The 21,234-nt window shown below is 34.0% G+C and overlaps 3 protein-coding genes and 1 pseudogene across 8 annotated transcripts; 1 reads left to right on the top strand and 3 right to left on the bottom strand.

Annotated features, from left to right (window-relative positions):
• Window positions 1–1,494: 1,494 nt before the first annotated feature.
• On the top strand, window positions 1,495–2,616 carry LOC146881541 (uncharacterized). Its single transcript, XM_085669226.1, has one exon. The coding sequence runs from the start codon at window positions 1,495–1,497 to the stop codon at window positions 2,614–2,616; it is 1,122 nt and encodes a 373-aa protein (XP_085525352.1).
• A 3,518-nt stretch (window positions 2,617–6,134) lies between these two features.
• LOC114169938 (uncharacterized) lies at window positions 6,135–10,472 on the bottom strand. 6 transcript variants are annotated; one of them, XR_014986635.1, is made up of 4 exons: window positions 10,265–10,472; window positions 8,183–8,321; window positions 7,420–7,753; window positions 6,135–6,624 (listed from the first exon to the last, which is right to left on the bottom strand). XR_014986635.1 is itself a non-coding variant. In XM_028055341.2 (4 exons), exons 2-3 carry the CDS (start codon window positions 8,309–8,311, stop codon window positions 7,652–7,654), a joined length of 231 nt encoding a protein of 76 aa, XP_027911142.1. In that variant the 5' UTR covers window positions 8,312–8,321; window positions 10,265–10,472; the 3' UTR covers window positions 6,135–6,624; window positions 7,641–7,651. The 6 variants fall into 6 exon arrangements, 4 of the variants coding, with proteins under 4 accessions (XP_027911142.1, XP_027911146.1, XP_085525549.1 ...); XR_014986636.1 differs by having other exon boundaries at window positions 8,183–8,316; window positions 10,265–10,423; XM_028055341.2 differs by having other exon boundaries at window positions 7,641–7,753.
• Window positions 10,473–11,441: 969 nt separating this feature from the next.
• LOC114168283 (uncharacterized) lies at window positions 11,442–15,832 on the bottom strand. Its single transcript, XM_085669225.1, has 10 exons — window positions 15,157–15,832; window positions 14,982–15,045; window positions 14,324–14,409; window positions 13,735–13,976; window positions 13,451–13,656; window positions 13,292–13,385; window positions 13,108–13,209; window positions 12,807–13,025; window positions 11,657–11,767; window positions 11,442–11,575 (listed from the first exon to the last, which is right to left on the bottom strand). Exons 1-10 carry the CDS (start codon window positions 15,830–15,832, stop codon window positions 11,519–11,521), a joined length of 1,857 nt encoding a protein of 618 aa, XP_085525351.1. The 3' UTR covers window positions 11,442–11,518.
• Window positions 15,833–18,842: 3,010 nt separating this feature from the next.
• LOC146881540 (uncharacterized) lies at window positions 18,843–19,910 on the bottom strand (annotated as a pseudogene).
• Between the last annotated feature and the right edge of the window lie 1,324 nt (window positions 19,911–21,234).

Genomic DNA, 21,234 nt, shown 5'->3' with positions numbered 1-21,234 from the left:
TAGTACCCAAAGTCCTAATAATGAATCTTGGGGGTGGAAAGATCTAAGAAAAAGTTGAGACCTTAGAAAGTTGGTTTGATAATAATGTGCAATGGAAAATTGGTTCAGGAACTAGGAAAAAATTTTGGGAAGATAAATGGCTTGATGATAAGTCACTCATGCCACTACAAAAAACTTATTATTTAGTGGAGGGTTTTTTTTCGATCTAGGGGGGTTTTCACCCTCCACAAATTAATTTGCGAGGATTTTCTAAAACTATAATTAGAGTCGCCACAAGCTATTCATGGAGGTTTTGGATGACCCCTGGTATCTGAGTTATATTGCGGAGGTTATTTTGTGGAGGGTTTTAACTTCCTTTATTGGTGACTATTATTTTGTGGAGGTTTGAAACCTCCTCTATTTTTAATTATCCACCAACATTTATAATTTATTAATTTAATGAAATTAATTTTATAATAAAAATAAATAAAATATATAAATTCGTAAATTACACAAAATTTAACCAAAATTAATTTTATTAATGATTTGATAAAGTATCAACAATTATAATGTAAATATAAAAAAATACATAATGTTGAAAAAATAAAATATATCATAAGAGACTTGTATACAAAGTAAAATCAGTGAAATTTAAGTGTCTTTTGTCTTTTGCTTTCAGTGTATCAAGTGATGGCAGCAACCTCAACTCAAACTCATTTTCAGTTTCTGCTTTCAGGTCAATAAGTGGTAATTTTTCTATTCCTAATTGCTTAACTTGCCCAATGTCTTCATAAAAAACCTGAATTCAGATCCATCAATCATGGAGACAAAAGAATTTAATCAAGATAATGCAGTTGGGAAGAGAATAAGATTTCAAACCAAAAAACTATCAAGTGTAGCTAGTCAAAATAGATTAAGGTTTGGATAAATTTATCCATAAGCACTTAAAGGAAAATGAACAAGGTAAAAGGGAATAGATTACTCCTAAAAGTTAATATTAGTCCATACATATGTTTATTTGTGATGTTTCTTTCAATTAGTTTTGTAAAAGTTATTTTTAACTCATGCATAAACTGATTTTAATTTATGGAAGAAGATTATTTCATTTTACCTTCTAATTTTCTTCTCCTACAAAGGCTTGTGGAGAAATTTATCCAGAAAGAGCCTAGTAAACCTTCAGGGAGAGAAGATAAAGTAACAACTATAATTAAGATTAAAAAAGGAATCTAACATGAATTTTCTAAGAAACAATTACATAAGAAACCCTACCACTCTTCAGTCACATTGTTTGTGACCGCGCTAGTTCAAGACGTCGATGGCACTCAACATCCTGTATACTTCGTCAGTCGTACCTTACAGGATCTAGAAACCAGGTACCAAATGGTGGAGAAGCCATCCCTATCCCTCGTGCACGCAACACGATGCCTACGCCCCTACTTTCAAAACCATAACATCATCGTCAAAACCGATTATCCCATTCAGAAAATACTCCAAAAGCCAGACCTTGTCGGCCGTATGTCGTCTTGGGCCGTGGAACTATCTGAGTTCAACATCCAGTACGAACCCCACGACCCCATCAAAGCTCAATGCCTCCTCGACTTCGTCAATGACCCGCAACACACCCCCGCCGAAGACCAGTGGACACTCTACGTTGATGGTTCTTCCAATCCGAAAGGAGCAGGGGTCAGTATTGTCCTTGAAGGCCCCAACGACATCCTGATCGAAAAATCCCTCCATTTCGCCTTCAAGACCTGCAACAATCAAGTTGAATATGAAGCCATTCTCGTCGGGTTATCCCTTGCACGCGACGTTAGCGTCAAAACACTCACGTGCAAAACCGATTCTAAACTCATAGTGGGCCATCTAAACGACGAATTTCAGATAAAAGACCCTACCCTCTTGCAATATTATCACCTAGTCCGCAATGTCATTCAATCCGCCTTTGAACAAGTACACATCCAACACATCCCCAGAACCAAAAATGTTAGGGCTGACATATTATCCAAATTGGCTAGTACTAAGCTCAAGAGCCGGCACAGATCCCTCTTACAACAAACACTATCCACACCGTCCACATCAAACACTTGCCTTAACCTAACCCAGAACCAAACCGAGAATTGGACAACCCCCTACATCCAGTACCTCCAAACCGATAACCCCCCACCTGATGCTAACAAGAGTTGGCTAGCTAAAGCCACTAGGTACACGATGATAGGAGATGACTTATACAAGCGAGGGTACAGCCAGCAACTCCTCAAATACGTCACAGCTGAACAAGCCCAGTACATAATAAAAGAATTGCACGAAGGCATATGCAGATATCACTCCGGTGCACGAACCATGACCACCAGAATCCTCTGCGTCGGCTACTTTTGGCCAACCATGGAGGCAGATTGCCACACCTTTGTCAAAAAGTGCATACCCTGCCAGAAGCATGGTAACCTCATCCATCAAAAGCAAGAACAGCTCCACTTTATACTCTCCCCATGGCCCTTCGCAAAGTGGGGAATGGACATTCTCGGCCCCTTTTCCCCAAGAAAAGGCCAAGTGAAATTCCTTATAGTAGCCATCGACTACTTCACTAAATGGATAGAGGCCAAACCATTAGCCACCATTATAGCTCAACAAGTCCAGTAGTTCGGTCTGGAAAGATATTATATGCTGATATGGCGTCCCACATACAATCATAACCAACAATGACCGACAGTTCATAGACAAGGAACTCGCTAAGTTCTACACCGGCCACGACATCAAACGTGTAACCAACTCTGTCGAATATCCGCAGACTAATGGACAGGCTGAAGCAGCCAATAAAGTCATACTAGTATAATTGCGCAAACGGCTGGATAGCATACATCAACCGACGAGGAGCCTATTGAGGAGATTGCGGATTGAGGGAAGGTATCATTTGTATCCGACATCTCTTATTTGTTCTCTGCAGGAACAATAATAATAATAATAATAATAATAGTAATATAATATTAATAATAATATAATAATAGAAATAATTATAGTTAATAATAATTATTATATTTATTGTTAGAATTGATAATAATAATAATAATAATAATAATAATAATAATAGAATAAATATACTAAATAAAGGTCGCATAATTAAAGTAAAAGTAGAGTGTGAGGCATATAGTATAAAGGATTTTATAGTCATCCAAATATACCGAAAAGAAAAGCAAAGGCATTACACAATGCCATGAACAAGAACACTAAGTGTAACAGTTTTGCAAAAAGATTGCTCTTAGAGCAAGAAATTACAAAGGCATCGGTGCCTTAAGGCTGCTCAAGAAAGCCACAACTAACACCTCCAAACTAGATAGTAGTGTCACCACCATCTGAACTACCACGAGGGGTTTCCAGATCTGCCTACACCAAATAATTTGTGATCATTGCAAATAGGAAAAACCCAAGAAGCACACAAACATAAGCAAACAGAAAGGGTAAGCTAGTGTAAAATAATTTTAGCATTATTAAATAGTTCTCCATACAAGCAACACAGTAGGCATTCAACAAGTGATAGCAAACAAACAGGACACTATGACTCAATTATCAGAATACATATAATAAGATCGGATTCACTGGATGCTTGCACTTATGGTGGCCTCTACTGCTCTGTAGAGCCTTTGCCAATGGGTTTCACTCTACCACACACAAGGTTAGCCTTCAAACATCTAAGGCCATTATCCTGCCAAAGACTAGGGCCTCGTGCTACTCTAACCACTTAAATCAGTCTGCTCTACGTGAGACTAACTGATTCTTTAGAGTTTCGGGATACAATCCTTACTTGAATCCTTATCTAATTATATACACTACACAACACCATGAGATCTCCCCACGAGACTCATGGAATTACGTTTATCTCACACTAGATTCATGTTCCTCATACCATAACCACAACTTTTATCTCAAGCATTATAATTTCATGCCACTACTCAACCAACCAACCAATCCATATTTCATTTCATGCCAAACACAACATATAACAGCCTCATTTCATCCTAATAAACATATGCAACATCATGCTTCAAGCTTTTACAGTAAATCATTAGATCATGTAACCCAAACATCTAAAACACATAAGAGAATAGTTTTGGAGCACGTCTCTGTACCAATCTCGCTTAAGCTAGGAGCCCTCGCTAAGGCGAGAGATTTTCTCGCCCAAGCTACAAGCTCTCGCTTAGGCGAGACTGCAAACAAAGAGCACTGGAAGGCTCTACGAGTTCTCGCTTGGACGGCACCTTCTCGCCTGAGCGAGATTCCTCATCGCACAAAGATGAGGTCTCCCGCTTGAGTGACAACTCAACCAGAGAACCCACCAAGTTCCACGAATTCTCACTTAAGCAAGACCCCCTCGCCTGAGCGAGATGATTCATCGCTCAAAACGAAGGCTCTCCGCCTAAGCGAGAACTCAAGCAGAAACCAATATGAGCTTCTGCTATTCTCGCCTAGGCGAGACGAGCTTGCTTGGGCAAAAATAACAGTTCTCCCCCATTGTCCCATGCATGCAAAAACCAGAAAACAGTCTAACCAAACAATCCAGTTCAGTCTCATACCAGCACATGTATGTTCCACTCATTTTATGCATAAAATAGAAGCAAAAATTGGCAACATACTTCAAAAACATGAAAAACCTAGCTTCCCTTACCTTTGAGTGAAACTTAGTTTAAAAAGAAGAAACACATAGTGGGAGGGGCACCAATACCAGGAAGCTTACAGAGTTGAAATAGTACATAGGGGGACGAAAATGAGACCAAGATAGGGATTAAGGTAAAATTAGAGCTTAAGAATTGAAAATGGGAAGGAATAGAGGTTAAAAGGTTACTTACTTGGAGAAAACTTCGACTAGCTCATATGGGAAGCTTGCACAAACCGTAGCAGAGCTCTGTTGGAGAAAAAGAAAGAGTGTGAGTGAGTTGTTTGAGAAGTGGGAGGCAGAATGTGAAGTGAAAGGATAGCTGGGGGGTTCTGGAGAACTTGGGGGCTACCATTGGGCCTATCTAAGAGGTCAGGCCCAAAACGTTATTAGAGCAATAATAAAAAGAAAAGGGGTCTCACAATAATAATAATACTGATAATAACAATAATTTTTCTTTACTTTTTTTCTCATATCAATAATATATAATAATACAATTAATATATTACATATTAATAATACTAATAACAGTAATAACTTGACTATTAATAATGTTAATAATACTAATAGTAATAATATATAATAGTAATATATAATAATAATAATAATAATAATAATTATACTAATATTGATTATAATTGTACTACTATCACTATAAATAATATTTATCATAATAATATTATTAATAATTATATATATTAATACTTATAAAAATATTGCAAATAATAATATTACTTATAATTAATATTATAGTTGAAATCACAAGTAAATGAAAAAATGAAAACAAATTGACTTTTGTAAAATTTGTATACAGGTCCTTTTGTACAAGAATTTTAAAATGACAAAAAAATTAATTTTAATGATACATGTCAATAAAAAAATGAGTAGTATAGTACCTTTTATAGTATCTTCTTTTCTTAATACGTAATAGATTATAATTCTTCTATTTTATATACTTTTGTTCATTGTGATATTTGATAAATAATTTAAACATATCCATAATTTAAACACATTATTCGAAAATTTCCATTCTATAAGTGACGCTTAACTATAATTAAATATTGATATTTTTAAAATCTTTATTTTTTATTAACTTATATATTTTAAATATTTATTATTTTAATTTAAAACATCTTTATATATTTATATGGGTTGTTTTATACTCTCTTTTCTATAGGAAAATGAGAGCAGAAAAAAAAGTGTATGAATTAAAATTAAAAAAAAAATCTAATTATGAAATAAATATTTTATAAAAGTAAAAATTATTACTATAATAAACACTTTAAATTGAATATAGTTAAATAATAAATTATAAATGATCATAAAAAATTCACATACCAATTTGAAAAGAAATTAACCACTAATCCCATTAAGAATGGTAAAAGTTTAAAATCAAAATACAAATGCTTCGTGCTATTTTGATTTTCAAAATATAAAATTCAATGAAACACATGAAACCCCAAGCTTCGACGCATATATTACCATAAATTTTCTTACTAAAGACACATCATTGACCAGGCAAGACGATTATAATCTATTATCACAAGATCGACATAGTAGTTCCATTTACGGGAAAAAAAAAAACAAAAAAAAAAAACTAAGAAGAGAAGAAGAGTTAAGTGGTATAATATATACTTGTCTCTGAAAGCTCCACAACACCTCAACTGCCTTTCTATTTTGTCAAGCATGTCACTTGCAGAAATCTGAACTAGAGTTTGCTTCCTAATTCAATGGTTCAACTTGTCAACAATTTCAACCTTAGATTGAGGCCTCAAACTCCACCTTTTGCAATCTCATTCTGTGCACTCTCAACCTGATCACAAATTCTTGATAACCTGATCACTAAATAGATTACGTTTATAGGCAGTTGACATAAGTTTTCTAGTTATAGTTGTTAGTCAGGTTACATCTCTTTCTACTTAAGAGCATAATAACCTTAAGTGTCATTATTTGATTGTGACTCTTTCCACTTATCTTTGTCATAGAACAATTGATATCACCTGCGACAAGGGAAGCATAATGATTAACATGGCAAGGGGATACATAAAAAATTCGGAGAAAAATGAGAAGGTAAAAAATAAAAACCAAATAGATTTGGAAATCATGACACATCAACAAAGTATATAAAAAGAAAAAAAAAAACACAACGCATAATATAAAAGACTTTTCAAATAATGATCCAAGCATTTTAGTTATAACCAATGATATGCAACAATTTGACATTTTCCCAGATATGAGTCTGAAGTATTCTATACTCCCTGTGGGAATTTGATACTATTTATATGCCGAGTAAACAAACAATAACATAGCACATACGTTCCTTTTCATCACAACATCTTTCTCTTTCAATTCTAAATATATAATCATTTTCCAACAACAGGCGGGAACAAGAAAGAATTAAAACACTGGTGTTGTGAAGGTGAATGTATGAAGATGGTAGAAAACGACTTTGAGATAGTCAATGCTTGCATGAAAAATTATAAAAATTCGTTCGTTCAAGAACTCTTATCTCCTCAAAGTTAAGTTGAAAAAATGCTTAGAGAAGCTCCAGGGAAGTTAGGTGCATATAACCATTTCTAACAGCTAACTGAACATACATCTTTCTCTTGTTTCAATTCAAGGCATCTAATGAGTACATGTGAAATGTCACAATTTAGATCATTTTATGAAGAAATCATTTAATGTTGACTCGCTTACATTACACTATATTAATTTCTCTGCAAGAAGTTTCATTGAAGAAAATTGAAAGACCTTTCCATTATGAAGCAACAGAAAAAGAACACAAAGAGGCAAACCTTCGTAAATTGGTTTCATTGTTAGATCTTCGAAGTATGACAAATCCAAGATGCACAAAATCAGTCCATGTATCTCAAAGGCATTTTCCCAATAAATAATACCCACCATTCACCCACAAAATATGAAAAATATGTAAAACAGATACAACAGGATCTCCACTATCATTTATTTTTCTTTAGATTTGAAGGTAAAACAGAAGTTTTAGGCAGTCTGCACCAACCACATGAAACATCAAGCACTATTCCTCCTACGGGCCATCTCCCGTGCCATTTCCCTAAGTTCATCCGGTGATGGTGGCCTTTCTGCCTCTGGTGGATATTCAATGTATGACCTCTGTAACATGATAACAATAAAATATGATTTGGAATAAAGATACTAGATTATAGTTAAAACAATTTCTAAATTGCATTCATGCTGATGAATAAATTCAAAGCCATCAAGATAAGACAATTGATCTTTGGAGACATTTATTTAGTCTCAAAGTGATTTAAATTGCTTATTGTACATTTAACCTTATCGGATAGTTGTATATGAAATTACATAATCTAATTTCAGGATGCTTGAATGTACAAAATTGATAGATATAACTTTACAGGCTAGCTTATGCACCATTTATGACAAATGAACTCTAATCCTAATACTTCATTTTTGTGATTATAGCAATATTTAATATCAATAAAAAGAAATTGGTGAGCATAGGTTGAAGTACATAAACCCAAAATGATTATATATGAGATATGAGAAGATGATTAAGGAGAATACATTTCCCATGAACTTGCGGAGGTTGCTGGAATTGTTGGCAAAAGTGTACATGAGAATGATTGGTACAGTCACATACACACCAAACTTGGCAATTTCTAGAATCCCTTTGGAAGTGCCCAGAGATGACATGGTATCTTTCCTATCACCAACAAATATCAATATCACCAGCAACAGAATCAAGCACTGTGTTTGAAACCGATCAATGAATAAATAAAGAGGAAAAATTATCTCAATCAATCACCATAACCAAACACAAACAGAGATAAAATCTAACCTTAATTTTTACATCACACTTTTGAACCTTTTCATTTTCCATTTCTCTCTCCTTTCCAACTTTGGTCAACATCATAAAATCTAAATTATTAATCTGATGTTTATTACAGCGTATTGAAAAGACCTTGAATCAATGCTTTTTATAATCGATGTCATCACTTAATTGGTTAGTGTCTAGATTATAGACCCTCCATGCTTTAAGACATTAAAATTGACCCTACCAACGTCTAATTTATAAAACTAATTGGTCATCCCATTAAAGCGAAGACAGGCATGTACTGTTTTAGTGTAAGTGTGTTGCCAGCTGAAAGTGCACTAAGCTAAAATACAGTGTTAATTACAATCTCAAGCACAGTATCAATTTTACAGTGTTCATTGCAGATAGATACATCAAAACGAAAATGAATAGCTTTAATGGAAGTGATTTTGTGAAAAGGTTACTACCAAGTAATATCAATTGACCCACTTTAATAACTTATCAATTGTAAACACAGATAACAAATGAATAATCAAGTTTAAACGGGATTAAGAAAGTACAAAGACAAAATTCGTGCAAGGATTGCATGAAGTAAACAATGGGCGGAAAAAACAGTTACACGGGCTTGTCATGAAGTGAAATCGACAAGACAGAAGAAAAAAGGTAAACCTGGTATGGAGGGAACAAATGGAGAATTTGACACCAATGAAGAAAGCTTCAGGTAAGTCAACTCATTGAAGTAAACGGGATAGAAGTTTCTGCTTACCACTTGGAGATCGATTTGCGAACCAGCACTCTAGATGATAATAGATATCAGCAAATTGATGTTAGATTTCGTGAATGTGAAAGTATAGAATTCTTAGGAGTGATATTTGATTCCAAAATTGGGCTTCAAGGGTGCAAAATGGGGGCTTCTTTAAGAGAATGGGATAATTTGTTTCTGAAATTACCAAAATGGTGTAAGTTTTTAAAAATTTTTGAGGTTGGACAAGTTGTGTCATGGCACAACATAATGAAGAAGCCGTACTAGGCTGAAGCAATTTCAGCAATTTCACTACTGAAATGAAGTCGTGTCATCTTTCGATAACTTCTTTGAAAAAGATAAAATAGTCGCAATTTGAGATGACTTTGATTAAGGATAATGATTTTCTTATCACCCAAAAACAAAGTCGTGCCATGTGAAGTTGTGTTGTGGAATATGTGCTGAAGTCGTGAATGTAGCGCAACACTCACTGTCCCAAGAAGATTACCGTAAGTGTTTTAGTTGTACAAAAGAAATTCCATTCACAGATTCAGTGACAAAGACACTACACCACCTCAGGTTACATCTCAAGCATTTCTCCATTTTATCTATCCAGCTTAAATCCCACCTATCTTTAGCACTACATCCCCATCAGTTGACGGGTATTAACCCAGATACCTAAATCATGCAAGTCGTGGTATAATGTGATGTGATCCCCAATTTTCACCTCCAAAACACTGATAACATATAACCTTCCTTACTCCCAATAAAATATACAATAAGCACCCAAAAACGCTTGAACCCTTCCAAATGCAAGCAGCAAATTACAGATGCCAGGCACCTTCGCTCTTCTTTAACAAAACAATTCAAATCAAAATATAATCCTTTCCGGAAGATTCACATCCTCTAATATACAAGAAACTCTCGTAGCTCCAGAAAACACGCAAGGGAAAGGGTTAAATGCTAATCGTTTCAAATTCCTCGTCCCATTTCAACGTGAGTATAAAACCCACTAAAAAGATACAGTTTTTAGGAGATAAATTCAAGAGATCAATAAAATAAAATAAAGGTTGTTGATGAATTGACGTACCTGAGCGTAGATTGTGACGAAAAGGCAGGAACAGGTGAAGAAATGGAAGGGGTTAGAGAAGGATCGGTGAAACCAAACGAGGATGGAGATTTGAGAAGTGCGGTGGGTCCCGCAGCCAATTAAAAAACACACAAACGTCCCAACCCACGATTTTAGTGTATCGGATCAGAGAGAGATACGTATTATCGACATATATGTCGATTATTTTTAAATTAATAGGATATTCGATATTTTTATAGGATCAAGTTTTATTTAAGTCGAATTGGTATGGTGTTCAGTTGCTTGATGTCTTTATAATTCGATGAAACTCTGATGACGATGTATAGGTGTATGTAAAAGATACTTTGATGTTTAAGTTAGCATTGATGATGTTAGGGATTTAGAGAATATTTTAATGTATAATCAATACATAGAACATTGTGTTATTTATACCTTTTTACCTGTAGACCCTACCTCACTACAACAAAAATAACTTTTCCTATAGGTTTTTTATGGCATTTCTAGGGTTTTAACCTCGTTAAAGGAGTTTCCGACGGTTTGTTTTTCCCATAGAAAAACCAGTGTCACTAATGGATTACCGACGATTTTCACTAACCCCTGGTAAAACAGCACTTACCGGAGGTTTTGAAACCGCTGGTAATTACCGACGGTTTCAAACCCCTAGTAATTACTGACGGTTTCAAACCCCTGGTAATTACCGACGGTCTCAAACCCCTGGTAATTACCGATGGTTTCAAAACCCCTGGTAATTACCAGCGGTTTTAAAACCCCTGGTAATTATCAGCGGTATGAAACCCCTAGTAATCCCTGGTATTTATCTGAGATTTTAAAACCCCTAGTAATTACCGGCGGTTTTAGAACCCTTGGTATTCACTGCAGTTTTGTAACCCTAGTACCCATTTCTTGTATGTAGTTTTAAATCCTTTATACCGTATAATAGTACTGAAAGTTCATTTTTTTACCCCTACAATGCAATTCATTATTTATTAATGTTTTTACTTTTCAAATTCCCTTAATTTTATTTATTATACTTTTTGAGTGCATATAATTCATAAAACATATGATATGAAAAAGTTCTAACATTTAGATATTTGTTTATAACTAGATATAGCATTCATAAAAACAAGAAACGTAGTCTATAAGTTCAAAGTAAATAATAAAGTTTAAACGTTCAAACTAGTGAAATATTACAATATCTTTGTTATACTTGTTATAAAGTCAAATAAAATGAAAGTCTAATAAGATTCTTCTGTATCAATCTTGATCCGAGTCATTTGTTTCTCCATTGGGAACACTCCCCTGATCAGATACCTAACATTAAAAATAATAATAATTGGTAACATTCTTCACAGTATAAAATATATATTAATATACTTAAAATTTAAATATTACCGATGATGAATGAAACACAGGAAAGTCATGAGGCAATTCTCCTTGATAGTTTTGTACAAAGAAAGTCATCATTGCCTTCATTTCATTGACTTGTGATGTTAAAGAAGAAACCTGTTTGAGAAAATAACTAATCAAATTAATCAAACTGTCTGCATTTTACAACATGCCTAACAATAATACAAACTTAGATCAAACTCAAAATCATAAATAATGAAACATATTACATCATGTTCATATCTTCTTTTGTTTGTAGTGCGTGATCCAATACATCATGTACATATCGAAATTAAATAAATTCTAGTGTGCCTGTATGCTTTCTCTATATGGATAATCTGGGTTCAATTATGGATATGTTTTCAGAGGAAGTGAGGAAGTCCCTAGAGGGTTATCTAAGAGAATAAACTGGAGTTCTTAATGAGTCAGAATTCTCTATAAACTTGGTGGCTGAAGCTAGGTTATAATTTTATAATTTATTTAACCTCAGGGCTAACACTCTAAGCAGACTTCTTTCTCCCACCACAATAACCATGCCGAAACTTCATGTGATCGAGATAAAAACTAAAAGCATATCTAAAGTGTAATGTTAATCTACGTACTTAATATTAAATTTGTTTAAAAAATGAAAAAAAATGCCAAACATATACTTATCATTAAACACAATAGAAATATTAATTGTATATTTACTATTTGACTTATTTCTGAATCCAATCTGTGTTTCAGTTAATTGCAGCAGTTGGCATCACTGGTTAAATATAGGTTCTGCTATTGCTGTTACCCTCAATTTTTCTCTCAGGGCCACTCTTTAACTAAGAATTATTATTCTCTGTTCTACAATTGAAATGGCTTCACGAGCAGAGACAGAGCATCCCAACAAGGCATTTGGATGGGCAGCAAGGGAGAATGATGTCTTAATAATGATAGCAATAACAACAATGACAGCAATAGCAATTTAAGGTGATTTAACAACAATAGAAAGCATGCATTTCACCACATTTTTGGTAACCATGTGGGATGCTACTGTGCAGCTTAAAAGTGGGGTTCTGTATTCCCAATATAACAACAAAAAAGACTATATTCATGGCAATAAAATATCATTATAGAGAAGAGATAAACTAAAAAAAGCAATAATTGAAAATAAGAAATTACTAACCGGATTTTGTAACTGTGTATAAGAAGGACAACTCGAAGACGCCCCACTATATGATTGTGCATTGAAGCCAAACACTTTAGATGGACAAGGTCCCAAACCTAAACCCCTAACACGTCCGCAATGTTCTTGACTTCCGAAAGCAAAAGCTAAGGAATCGGTGCTAGATACATCTTTTGATTGGGATGTTGATAATTTTGATTCATATGATTGAATTTTTTCCTATACAGAACATAAGAAGAAACTAATTAAAATAACGTGAATTGTGGATGATAATTATAGAGTTTATTAGAACCAAACTTACACCAATTTCCCTTGCTTCATCACTAACAAATGTTCCATTAGCATGCTTGTGGGTGGCTATCCATACCTCTCCTCTACTGACCTTTTGGCCACACTCTTTTTCCTATAGAGTTGAAGAAAAATTTTATGACACAATTCAAAAAATTAAAACATAAATTTAATTTGAAGATATGTAATATTATCACCATTTCATCTCTTTTCCTTGCAAGGCTCTTAGATCCACCTGTGTGAGCAATGGTTTGCTTTGTCCTATTGTTTTTATTTTTGAGGGCATGGCCTAATCACCAAAGTATAAAAATTAATAATAATGAATAAGGTTGATGAAAAAAAGTTTCAATTATACCTTTGTGTTTAAATTTAGACGATAGTCAATAAAAGAAGCCCATTGGTCTCTATCTATTCCTTTTGGAGCCATTGTGATCAATTCATCTCTAGTATGTGTACCATCATTCCTTTGTTGCCATAATTCTTGTCGATGATCTTTCCACTTTGTGTTAAGTGATTTGAGAACATAGTTTACATGAACATCAGAATTGACATCAAACTTAACCTTCAAAACATGAAACAATTAAAATTAACAACAATCATGGTATAATTAAATTATAAATTCAACTTTTACATTCCTTACCTGAATAGCGTTTTTAAGTATATCTTCTTTATAATCTTTAGGAATCTTCCTCCAACTAGAATAGCTAATAGGAAAAGCATTGGAGTTTCTTGAAACACTACCTAAAAACCTATTCAATAATGCTCCACTATCTCCAATTGGTTGACCCTCATTATTCCATTGCACAACAATCCTTTCATTTGTAGGTAAATTCCATACATCATTGGCTCGTAGCTGTTTTGTATTTATCTTTCCTTGATCATCTATAAAGTTTGAAAAACAAATTAAATAGTGTAGATTTAACTAAAAATCTGCATGATTAAAAATAAGATTTCAGTGTAGACAGAATTTGATTACAAGTTTTTGGTATTTGATACATCAAAATCCAAGTTACAATAATTAAAACTTACTGCTTTAGATACTAGACATCAAAACTTACAGTTGTAGTACAAAGTTACAAAGTTTCTAGTATTTGATTAATTCAGAAAAGATTCAAAAACTATGATGGTTGAAAACTTACTGCTTGAAAACATACATATATACAAAAGTTTCAATCTGACATGGAGTTATGTAAACTGTGTTCCAGCACATAATTTAAGTAGTTGCATACCAATAACATCAACAAACCATGCTCTTTTTCGTGCTACAAGCCTCTGTTGATCTTCTTGCAACTCAGACTCCTCACTTTCAAGGTTCCTGAAAGTAAATTAGTTGAATGAAAAAAAAACAAGTGTGCATAAATATGTGAAACGTAAATTACTTGGCTGAGGTGCAGGTGCATATAGAAGGGGATCATGTTCATTAATTGGTTGAGGTGCAGGTGGAGGGGGATCCTTTTCATTACTTGGTTGAGGTGTAGGTGCAGATGGAGGGAGATCTTGTTCAGTACTTGGTTGGGGTGCAGATGGAGGTGGAGGGGGAGCATGTTCACTACTTCTTTGAGGTGCAATTGGAGGTGGATGGGGAAATGGAAATGAAGAACCTATTTAGTTTTGGAAAATGAATCAATTTATTGAATATAGATGGAAAACAAATTAGTAAGAGAGTTGAGATATCTAACCTGGTGTAGATGGACGTTGAAGATGTCTAGAATTAGTAAATTTAGGTGCAGTTGGAGGTGGATGGGGAAATGGAAATGAAGAACCTGTTTAGTTTTGGAAAATGAATCAATTTGTTGAATATAGATGGAAAACAAATTAGTAAGAGAGTTGAGATATCTAACCTGGTGTAGATGGACGTTGAAAGTTTTTATGCCCATGCTCCATAACTCTTTCAACTCTTCTATTAGTGGTTGTAAATATACATCAATATCATTTGCTGGAGCTCGCTTTCCTGGAATGATCATAGAGAGAATAAAGGAACTTTGTTTCATACACATCCAAGGAGGAAGGTTGTACGGTATGAGTACAACTAGCCAAATACTATAACTGGTGCTTAGATTACCATATGGATTAAACCCATCAGTAGTCAAACCAAGTCTCACATTTCGAGGGTCTGAGGAAAATTGAGGATGTTTAAGGTCAAATGTCTTCCATGCCTTAGAATCTCTTGGATGCCTTAAGATGTCTTCATTTGTACTTTTTGATGCATGCCATTGCATATCCTCAGCTATTTTAGAAGACATAAACATCCTTTGTAAGCGTGGCTTCAGAGGAAAATACCTTAAAACCTTTATAGGAATCTTTTTTCTTTTATTACTTGTACCACTGTCACTTGTACCTTTCTTTTTTGCCTTCCATCTAGATGTTTTACATTTCTTACAAAAGTCCCTATTTGTGTATTCTCCAAAGTACAACATGCAATCATTTAGACAAGCATCAATTTTTGTGTAATGAAGACCAAGCTTGTTAATAATTTTCTTCGCCTCATAGAATGAGCTTGGTATTTTAACATGTCCAAAAGCATCGGCTAACAACTCTAGTATCATGGACATTCCCTTGTTAGTTATTTTGCACATACATTTGATGTGATACAACTTGATCAAGAAAGAAAGTTTAGAATATTTATCACACCCTTCATATAAACTCTCTTGACCTTCTTGCATCAACTGAAAAAAGTCTCCAAGATCATCATTCATATTATGGCTTGACTTTGCACCCGTTTCCCTATCATCCACCATGTCATCGTTTTATTCATGATACCCAAATGCATCATTAATCATGTCACACATTGGATTATTAGGGGGAATTACTTCATCATTTTCTCTTGGCATTACATGTATTTCATCCGTCACATTTGCTCCTTTTCTCTCCTCATGTAAAAGCCACACTGTATATCTTTTTGGAAAAGGTTTGATAATCAAGTGTTCATACACTATTTCACGACATTGCCACTTGTTAAAGTTGCATTTCGGACATGGACATACTATCTCCCCCCTCACACTACTATTAGCAAATGAAAAGTCCAAAAATGTCTTCAATCCTTCCATATATTGAGGTGTATTTCTAGGCATCTCTATCCAAGATTTGTCCATTGAGATGAAAACAGAAGTACTTGGAGTTGTGATTGACCGATTGGAGAAGAGAAAAGCTGAGAAATTGGAAGTTATGATTGAGAGGACCACGTTTGCTGAAATTGAAAGATGAAGTAGAGATGAAGAGAAGAAAATGCCCTCTATTTTAAATTAAATATTAAAATATAAATAATTGCATAAATACATAAAATATAGTAATATAATCAAAACAAGGAAGTGTCAAGTTATATTTATAAGATATACATATACAAAAATATAAGAGCAATTAGTTAACACTAACTACAGAAATAAATCTGTTAGACGTGGTTAAACTTTAATATAATATGTATTATTATATAATAATACATATTATATTATATAATAATACATATTATATTATATTATATATCATATAATATTATCATATTACATATGTGTATTATATTATATTATATGTATTATATTACATATATGCGTGTGTTTTTAAGTTACTTACTAAAGTCTTTGCCAATACTTTTACTTAGTGGAAGGAGGAAGTGGTGCAAGGAAGGAATACACTCACCTTGCTTTTCTATACAACGATGACTAAATGCTAAAAAGACAAAAAATAATACACTTTAAAATTCAAAGATTGAAAACAAATATAAATTATAGAAAGACTAGAACTAAACTTTCTAACTCTTATTTCTCCAAAAGTTGTAATTTTAGCTTATAAAACAAATTACTAAGTTTTCACGTTTTCACTAAAATTAATGTGAAACATTGTGTGAGTATATATATATATATATATATATATATATATATATATATATATATATATATATATATATATATATATATATATATAAATAACTGGAAGGACTGAAACTAAAGCAGAAAAACCTTAACTAGAGTACAATGTTATCTATTTGAGCATTGTGGGGTATGTTCCCTAAGTTGGGCAAGTTCCTATCTGTCATTGTTCCGTTTAAATTGTAATTTTTGAATATGCTGCTACCTCCAAAATTATCTTGTAATTTTCCTTCCACTCCCCACTTCATTTTGTGGGGTTGGTAGAGAGAGATATGGATAATATACATATCAATTATCTAAACTCACTCAATATTGGTCAGACAACATAACTAATTTCAATCTCTTCGGAACTATGTTTAAGGAGTGCTACCGACACATTTTCGAATACATTTTTTCAAACCCCAATTAAATACTGGATAATATTTATTCAATATTACAAATTATGACACATTCATTATATAATATTCTCTCGGTTATACTTTACATGGATGTTCTTGAAAATTTATTATAAATTAGTCTCTTATTTTCAAAACTAATAGTGCATTATTATTAGGAGTAACATGAATGAAAACATTCATTTATTTCATTTTTAGATTGTTTATGTAGTCCAAACAAATGCTAAATTTAATATATATATATATATATATATATATATATATATATATATATATATATATATATATATATATATATATATATATATCAATATTTTTAGAAGACTCGTTTAACGTCATATGAATATAGTAGACAATAATCATTTGAAAAATAATTTGTTTTTAGAAAAGATTGCAACCCAGAAACAGATTATGGTAAACATCTTATATTTCATTGGCTTTTGTAATATTTCACTAGTGCAGGGAAGGAAAATAACAGCGGTTATTTCCAGCTTTTGGCTTCGGGTCCGCAACCGCTGCATATACGACCGAGGTAAAAAACTAGTAGTTTATGCCTCGGTTACAACCCGAGGCATATAAAATATTTACTGCCTCGGTTTCCGCACAACCGAGGCCTAATGCGTACCAGAAATTCAAAAAATAAAAAAAATTTAATATACTTTCTGCCTCGGGTCTGTTTTGACCGCGACAGAAAGTGAACTTTACTGCCTCGGTTCTGGTCTAACCGAGGCATATGGCCATTAAAAAAAAAATTAAAAATTCGAATGATCTTCTGCCTCGGTTTTGGTTACAACCGAGGCATAAAGCTATTTTTTTTTAAATTCTGTCCTATTTCATTCAAATCTAGCACATTTAACCTGCAAATTTTGAACCAGAAATACAAACCCAGCCAGAAAAAATATCATATTATAATTGATGGACTCATTACAATACTTAAATACTATTCATATTGTAGCACTCATTACAATATCATATGCTTTCATAAACAAATATACTAAGTACTATTGTACATTTGAATAATATACTTTGTCAAAGCTATCCTTAAATATTTGATGGACTTGACGGGGATTGATGTACTGGTACCAAATCTCTGCACACAAGAGAATAATTTAAATTAGTATATAAACTAAGCCAAAATTGCATATAAGTATTTCATATAGTGAAATAATTATCGTTTCCCAACCACTTGTGATACGAGCACGTACAATGGTTGATATCCATTGCATTACATAGTAACCGCACTCATATGAACCGGTTTGTAAATTACACTACAATGAATGCACATTTATAAGTAATTGATGAAGAAAAGAAATTGAATAATTATAATACTGTAGACCAAAATAGCAAACCTTGAGGCTCAACCATGCTAGCCTTTATGTCATAGCAGTTGATTTCCCTAACAACATGCTATGTCCAGCGAGTGAACTATGAAAAAGGTAAGGTGTTAAGATACAATTATATAAGAAAGAAAGTTCATAAAATTAAGGTTCTTACCAATCTATAACTTGTCTAAGATGGTTAGGAGGAGGTCTGTGCAAGGAACAAAGCCACACAACAATGTTGTCCTTCATGGAAATTACAACTAGTTGCCAATGATGCCTGCAATAAAACAAAATTCGTTGTTGTACCTTAAAATAATATATTATAATTAGAAGTCAACAAACTACACTTACCCAGAAATATAAGGGACAAAATATATTTTCTTCCCTTGTCCAAAGCCTTCAGTGACGTATGCTTGAATGTCATCAAATTTATTGCCTACATGAGTGAGTTGGGGGTCTATGAACCCATATACATCACTCAACCCCATATTGTTACTGACACTAAAAATATACTTGGACAAAAACATTTATTTAATATAAGTTACTATATAAATTAATTAAACATAATGAATAGTTTAGATGCTTACATCATCCATAACTGAATAAGGGTAATATTCAGTTCTTCTGTACCCGACGCAAGCTCTAAGACATCTTGCTTATGCAGGTACATTGGGATGTCACTATCTCTCCCAAATACATCAGAATCCCATGGAACTACCATCGGCTTATCACTAATGATGTCAGCAAGCTGGTGTAATGCACCAAGAGGATCGTCCAAAGATATTGGAATCTTCATAGGTTCAGGACTTTCCACTTCATGCGACTATTAGTACATGGAAAAAATAATTTGATTGTGAACATAAATAACATGTAAACTTAAAATGCAAAGTACTATAAGGTGAGTTTGGGGATCCATACCGAAGGGTCAGAAATAGAACCAACTAAATCTTTAGGCCAGGCGAGGAAAGACTGAAATGCTTGTGCCACAGTATATACCTCATCTGTTGGCACAAGAACTAAAGCATCTGGTATAATAACTTCCTTTACAGTGACCTTAACCTCATCATCCGCCAGCTCCATACCATGAAGAATAGTGGCTGCCTCAAATTTTGTTCCACGAGCAACTAGTGTCTTCCCTGTACCATGCAGAACATATAGTTCACATTGATGAGTGTTGTCTGCATCATCCCCTGGTACAGCTGGACCCGAGCAACTCCCCTTTTTGCTTCTACCTGTTGGGGGCACAAAAGGTTCTGGTTGGAGAATTAGTTGCGGAGGGTTGCCATGACTACCAAAATGTTGCTCGAACTGACGCATAACCCTTTCAGTGATTTGTTTTGTCAACCGTTGAGTCAGTTTTTCTTCATACTCAGCACTATGTGTCCATGAAGATTGACTAGAGGAGCCACCAAAAAATTGACGAATGTCGACTCCTGATCCAGCAGCACGCACACGTTCGGGGTGCTCAGGTCGTCCAATTGCAGTAGCAAGAATATCATGACGACCTTCTGGAATGAAAGTACCTTGGGAGCTCTGCTCAACCAAGGAGTCCTACAATATAACACAAGAAAATTAAGAGAAACTCGGTATAAAATGATATTAATGTTTTAGTAAAGTTAACTCTTACAATTTTTTCAGAGATTTCTCGTGCAGTTTCAGAAGTGTAGGTGCCCGATGATCGTAGGCGGGCTAACTTCCACTTTTGATGACGAGATGGTGGTGAAGGAGGCGCAAGACAATCATCTTCAGAAGGTGGGGCTAACTTCCATTTTTGGATTTTTCGTATGAACTACATGGCGACTAGGTTCTGTTTGCCAGGCGGCGTGAGCTGGCTTGCCTAGTTCTTTTGTCTCTTTGAGGTGTAGTGTGTTGCGGTGCTTATGTGTATGATTTTACGTAATTGAGTGCTTGAAATTGTGATTTGATAGTCGAGGCTGCTATTTGATGAGGACTGTATGAATCTTTGGAATGAATTTGGGAATTAGGGTTCATGTGGGGGTTGGAAACGAATAAGCATGAGCTAGGGCTATGATTGGGGAACTGTTATATGAAAATGATGTTAATTTGAATAAAGTATGAATCTTGTATGATGCGTGCATGTTGAATTGTGTCAATATGAATTGTGGGACTGTGATTGGGGTGTTTGGGGTCACGATTGCCGCCAGGCGATAGACTTGACAACAGTGACATTTCAGTTTTGTGGCTGTTTTTAGGTGCGTTTTGGATTCAGTGGGTGTCCAGTTATTTTCTGCTTGTGAATTATGGGTGAATGGGGGAAATTGTTATGGGATGGTGTCTATGTATGATAGTATGATCATGTAAAATGGTAAATCTCAACTTAGCATATTATATGTGAAAAGAAAATAGTTGTAGTGTTGTTTGTGAAGTGCATCATATTGAGTTTAGGTGAAGTGGTTTGGACTGTGTATTTTACGGGGCATAGGCAGATGTGGTGGTTGTGTTGTTTAAAGTATATGTGCAATATTAACCAATTATGGTGGCATGAGTTTACATAAATACTAAAATGTCTGATTATAAGACTTGGAGTATGTTGAGTGGA

This window comes from Vigna unguiculata, chromosome 11 (assembly GCF_037176805.1).
Source record: "Vigna unguiculata cultivar grain cowpea cultivar isolate G323 ecotype 2 chromosome 11, ASM3717680v1, whole genome shotgun sequence".
NCBI classification, from domain to species: domain Eukaryota; kingdom Viridiplantae; phylum Streptophyta; class Magnoliopsida; order Fabales; family Fabaceae; genus Vigna; species Vigna unguiculata.
The sequence above is the reverse complement of the archived record's forward strand: the minus strand, read 5'-3'. Positions and strand labels throughout refer to the sequence as shown.

What these genes read in the sequence shown, in the direction of transcription:
- LOC146881541 (XM_085669226.1), top strand. Translation starts at nt 1,495, where the DNA reads ATGTCGTCTTGGGCCGTGGAACTATCTGAGTTCAACATCCAGTACGAA.
- LOC114169938 (XM_028055341.2), bottom strand. Translation starts at nt 8,311, where the DNA reads ATGTCATCTCTGGGCACTTCCAAAGGGATTCTAGAAATTGCCAAGTTT. An exon ending in TCCGCAAGTTCATGGGAAAT is followed by an intron (nt 7,754 to 8,182) that starts GTATTCTCCTTA and finishes ATCATGTTACAG; the next exon opens with AGGTCATACATTGAATATCC.
- LOC114168283 (XM_085669225.1), bottom strand. Translation starts at nt 15,832, where the DNA reads ATGGTGGATGATAGGGAAACGGGTGCAAAGTCAAGCCATAATATGAAT. An exon ending in CTAATAGAAGAGTTGAAAGA is followed by an intron (nt 14,410 to 14,981) that starts GTTATGGAGCAT and finishes ATTTACTTTCAG; the next exon opens with GAACCTTGAAAGTGAGGAGT. An exon ending in CAAGGAAAAGAGATGAAATG is followed by an intron (nt 13,210 to 13,291) that starts GTGATAATATTA and finishes TCAACTCTATAG; the next exon opens with GAAAAAGAGTGTGGCCAAAA.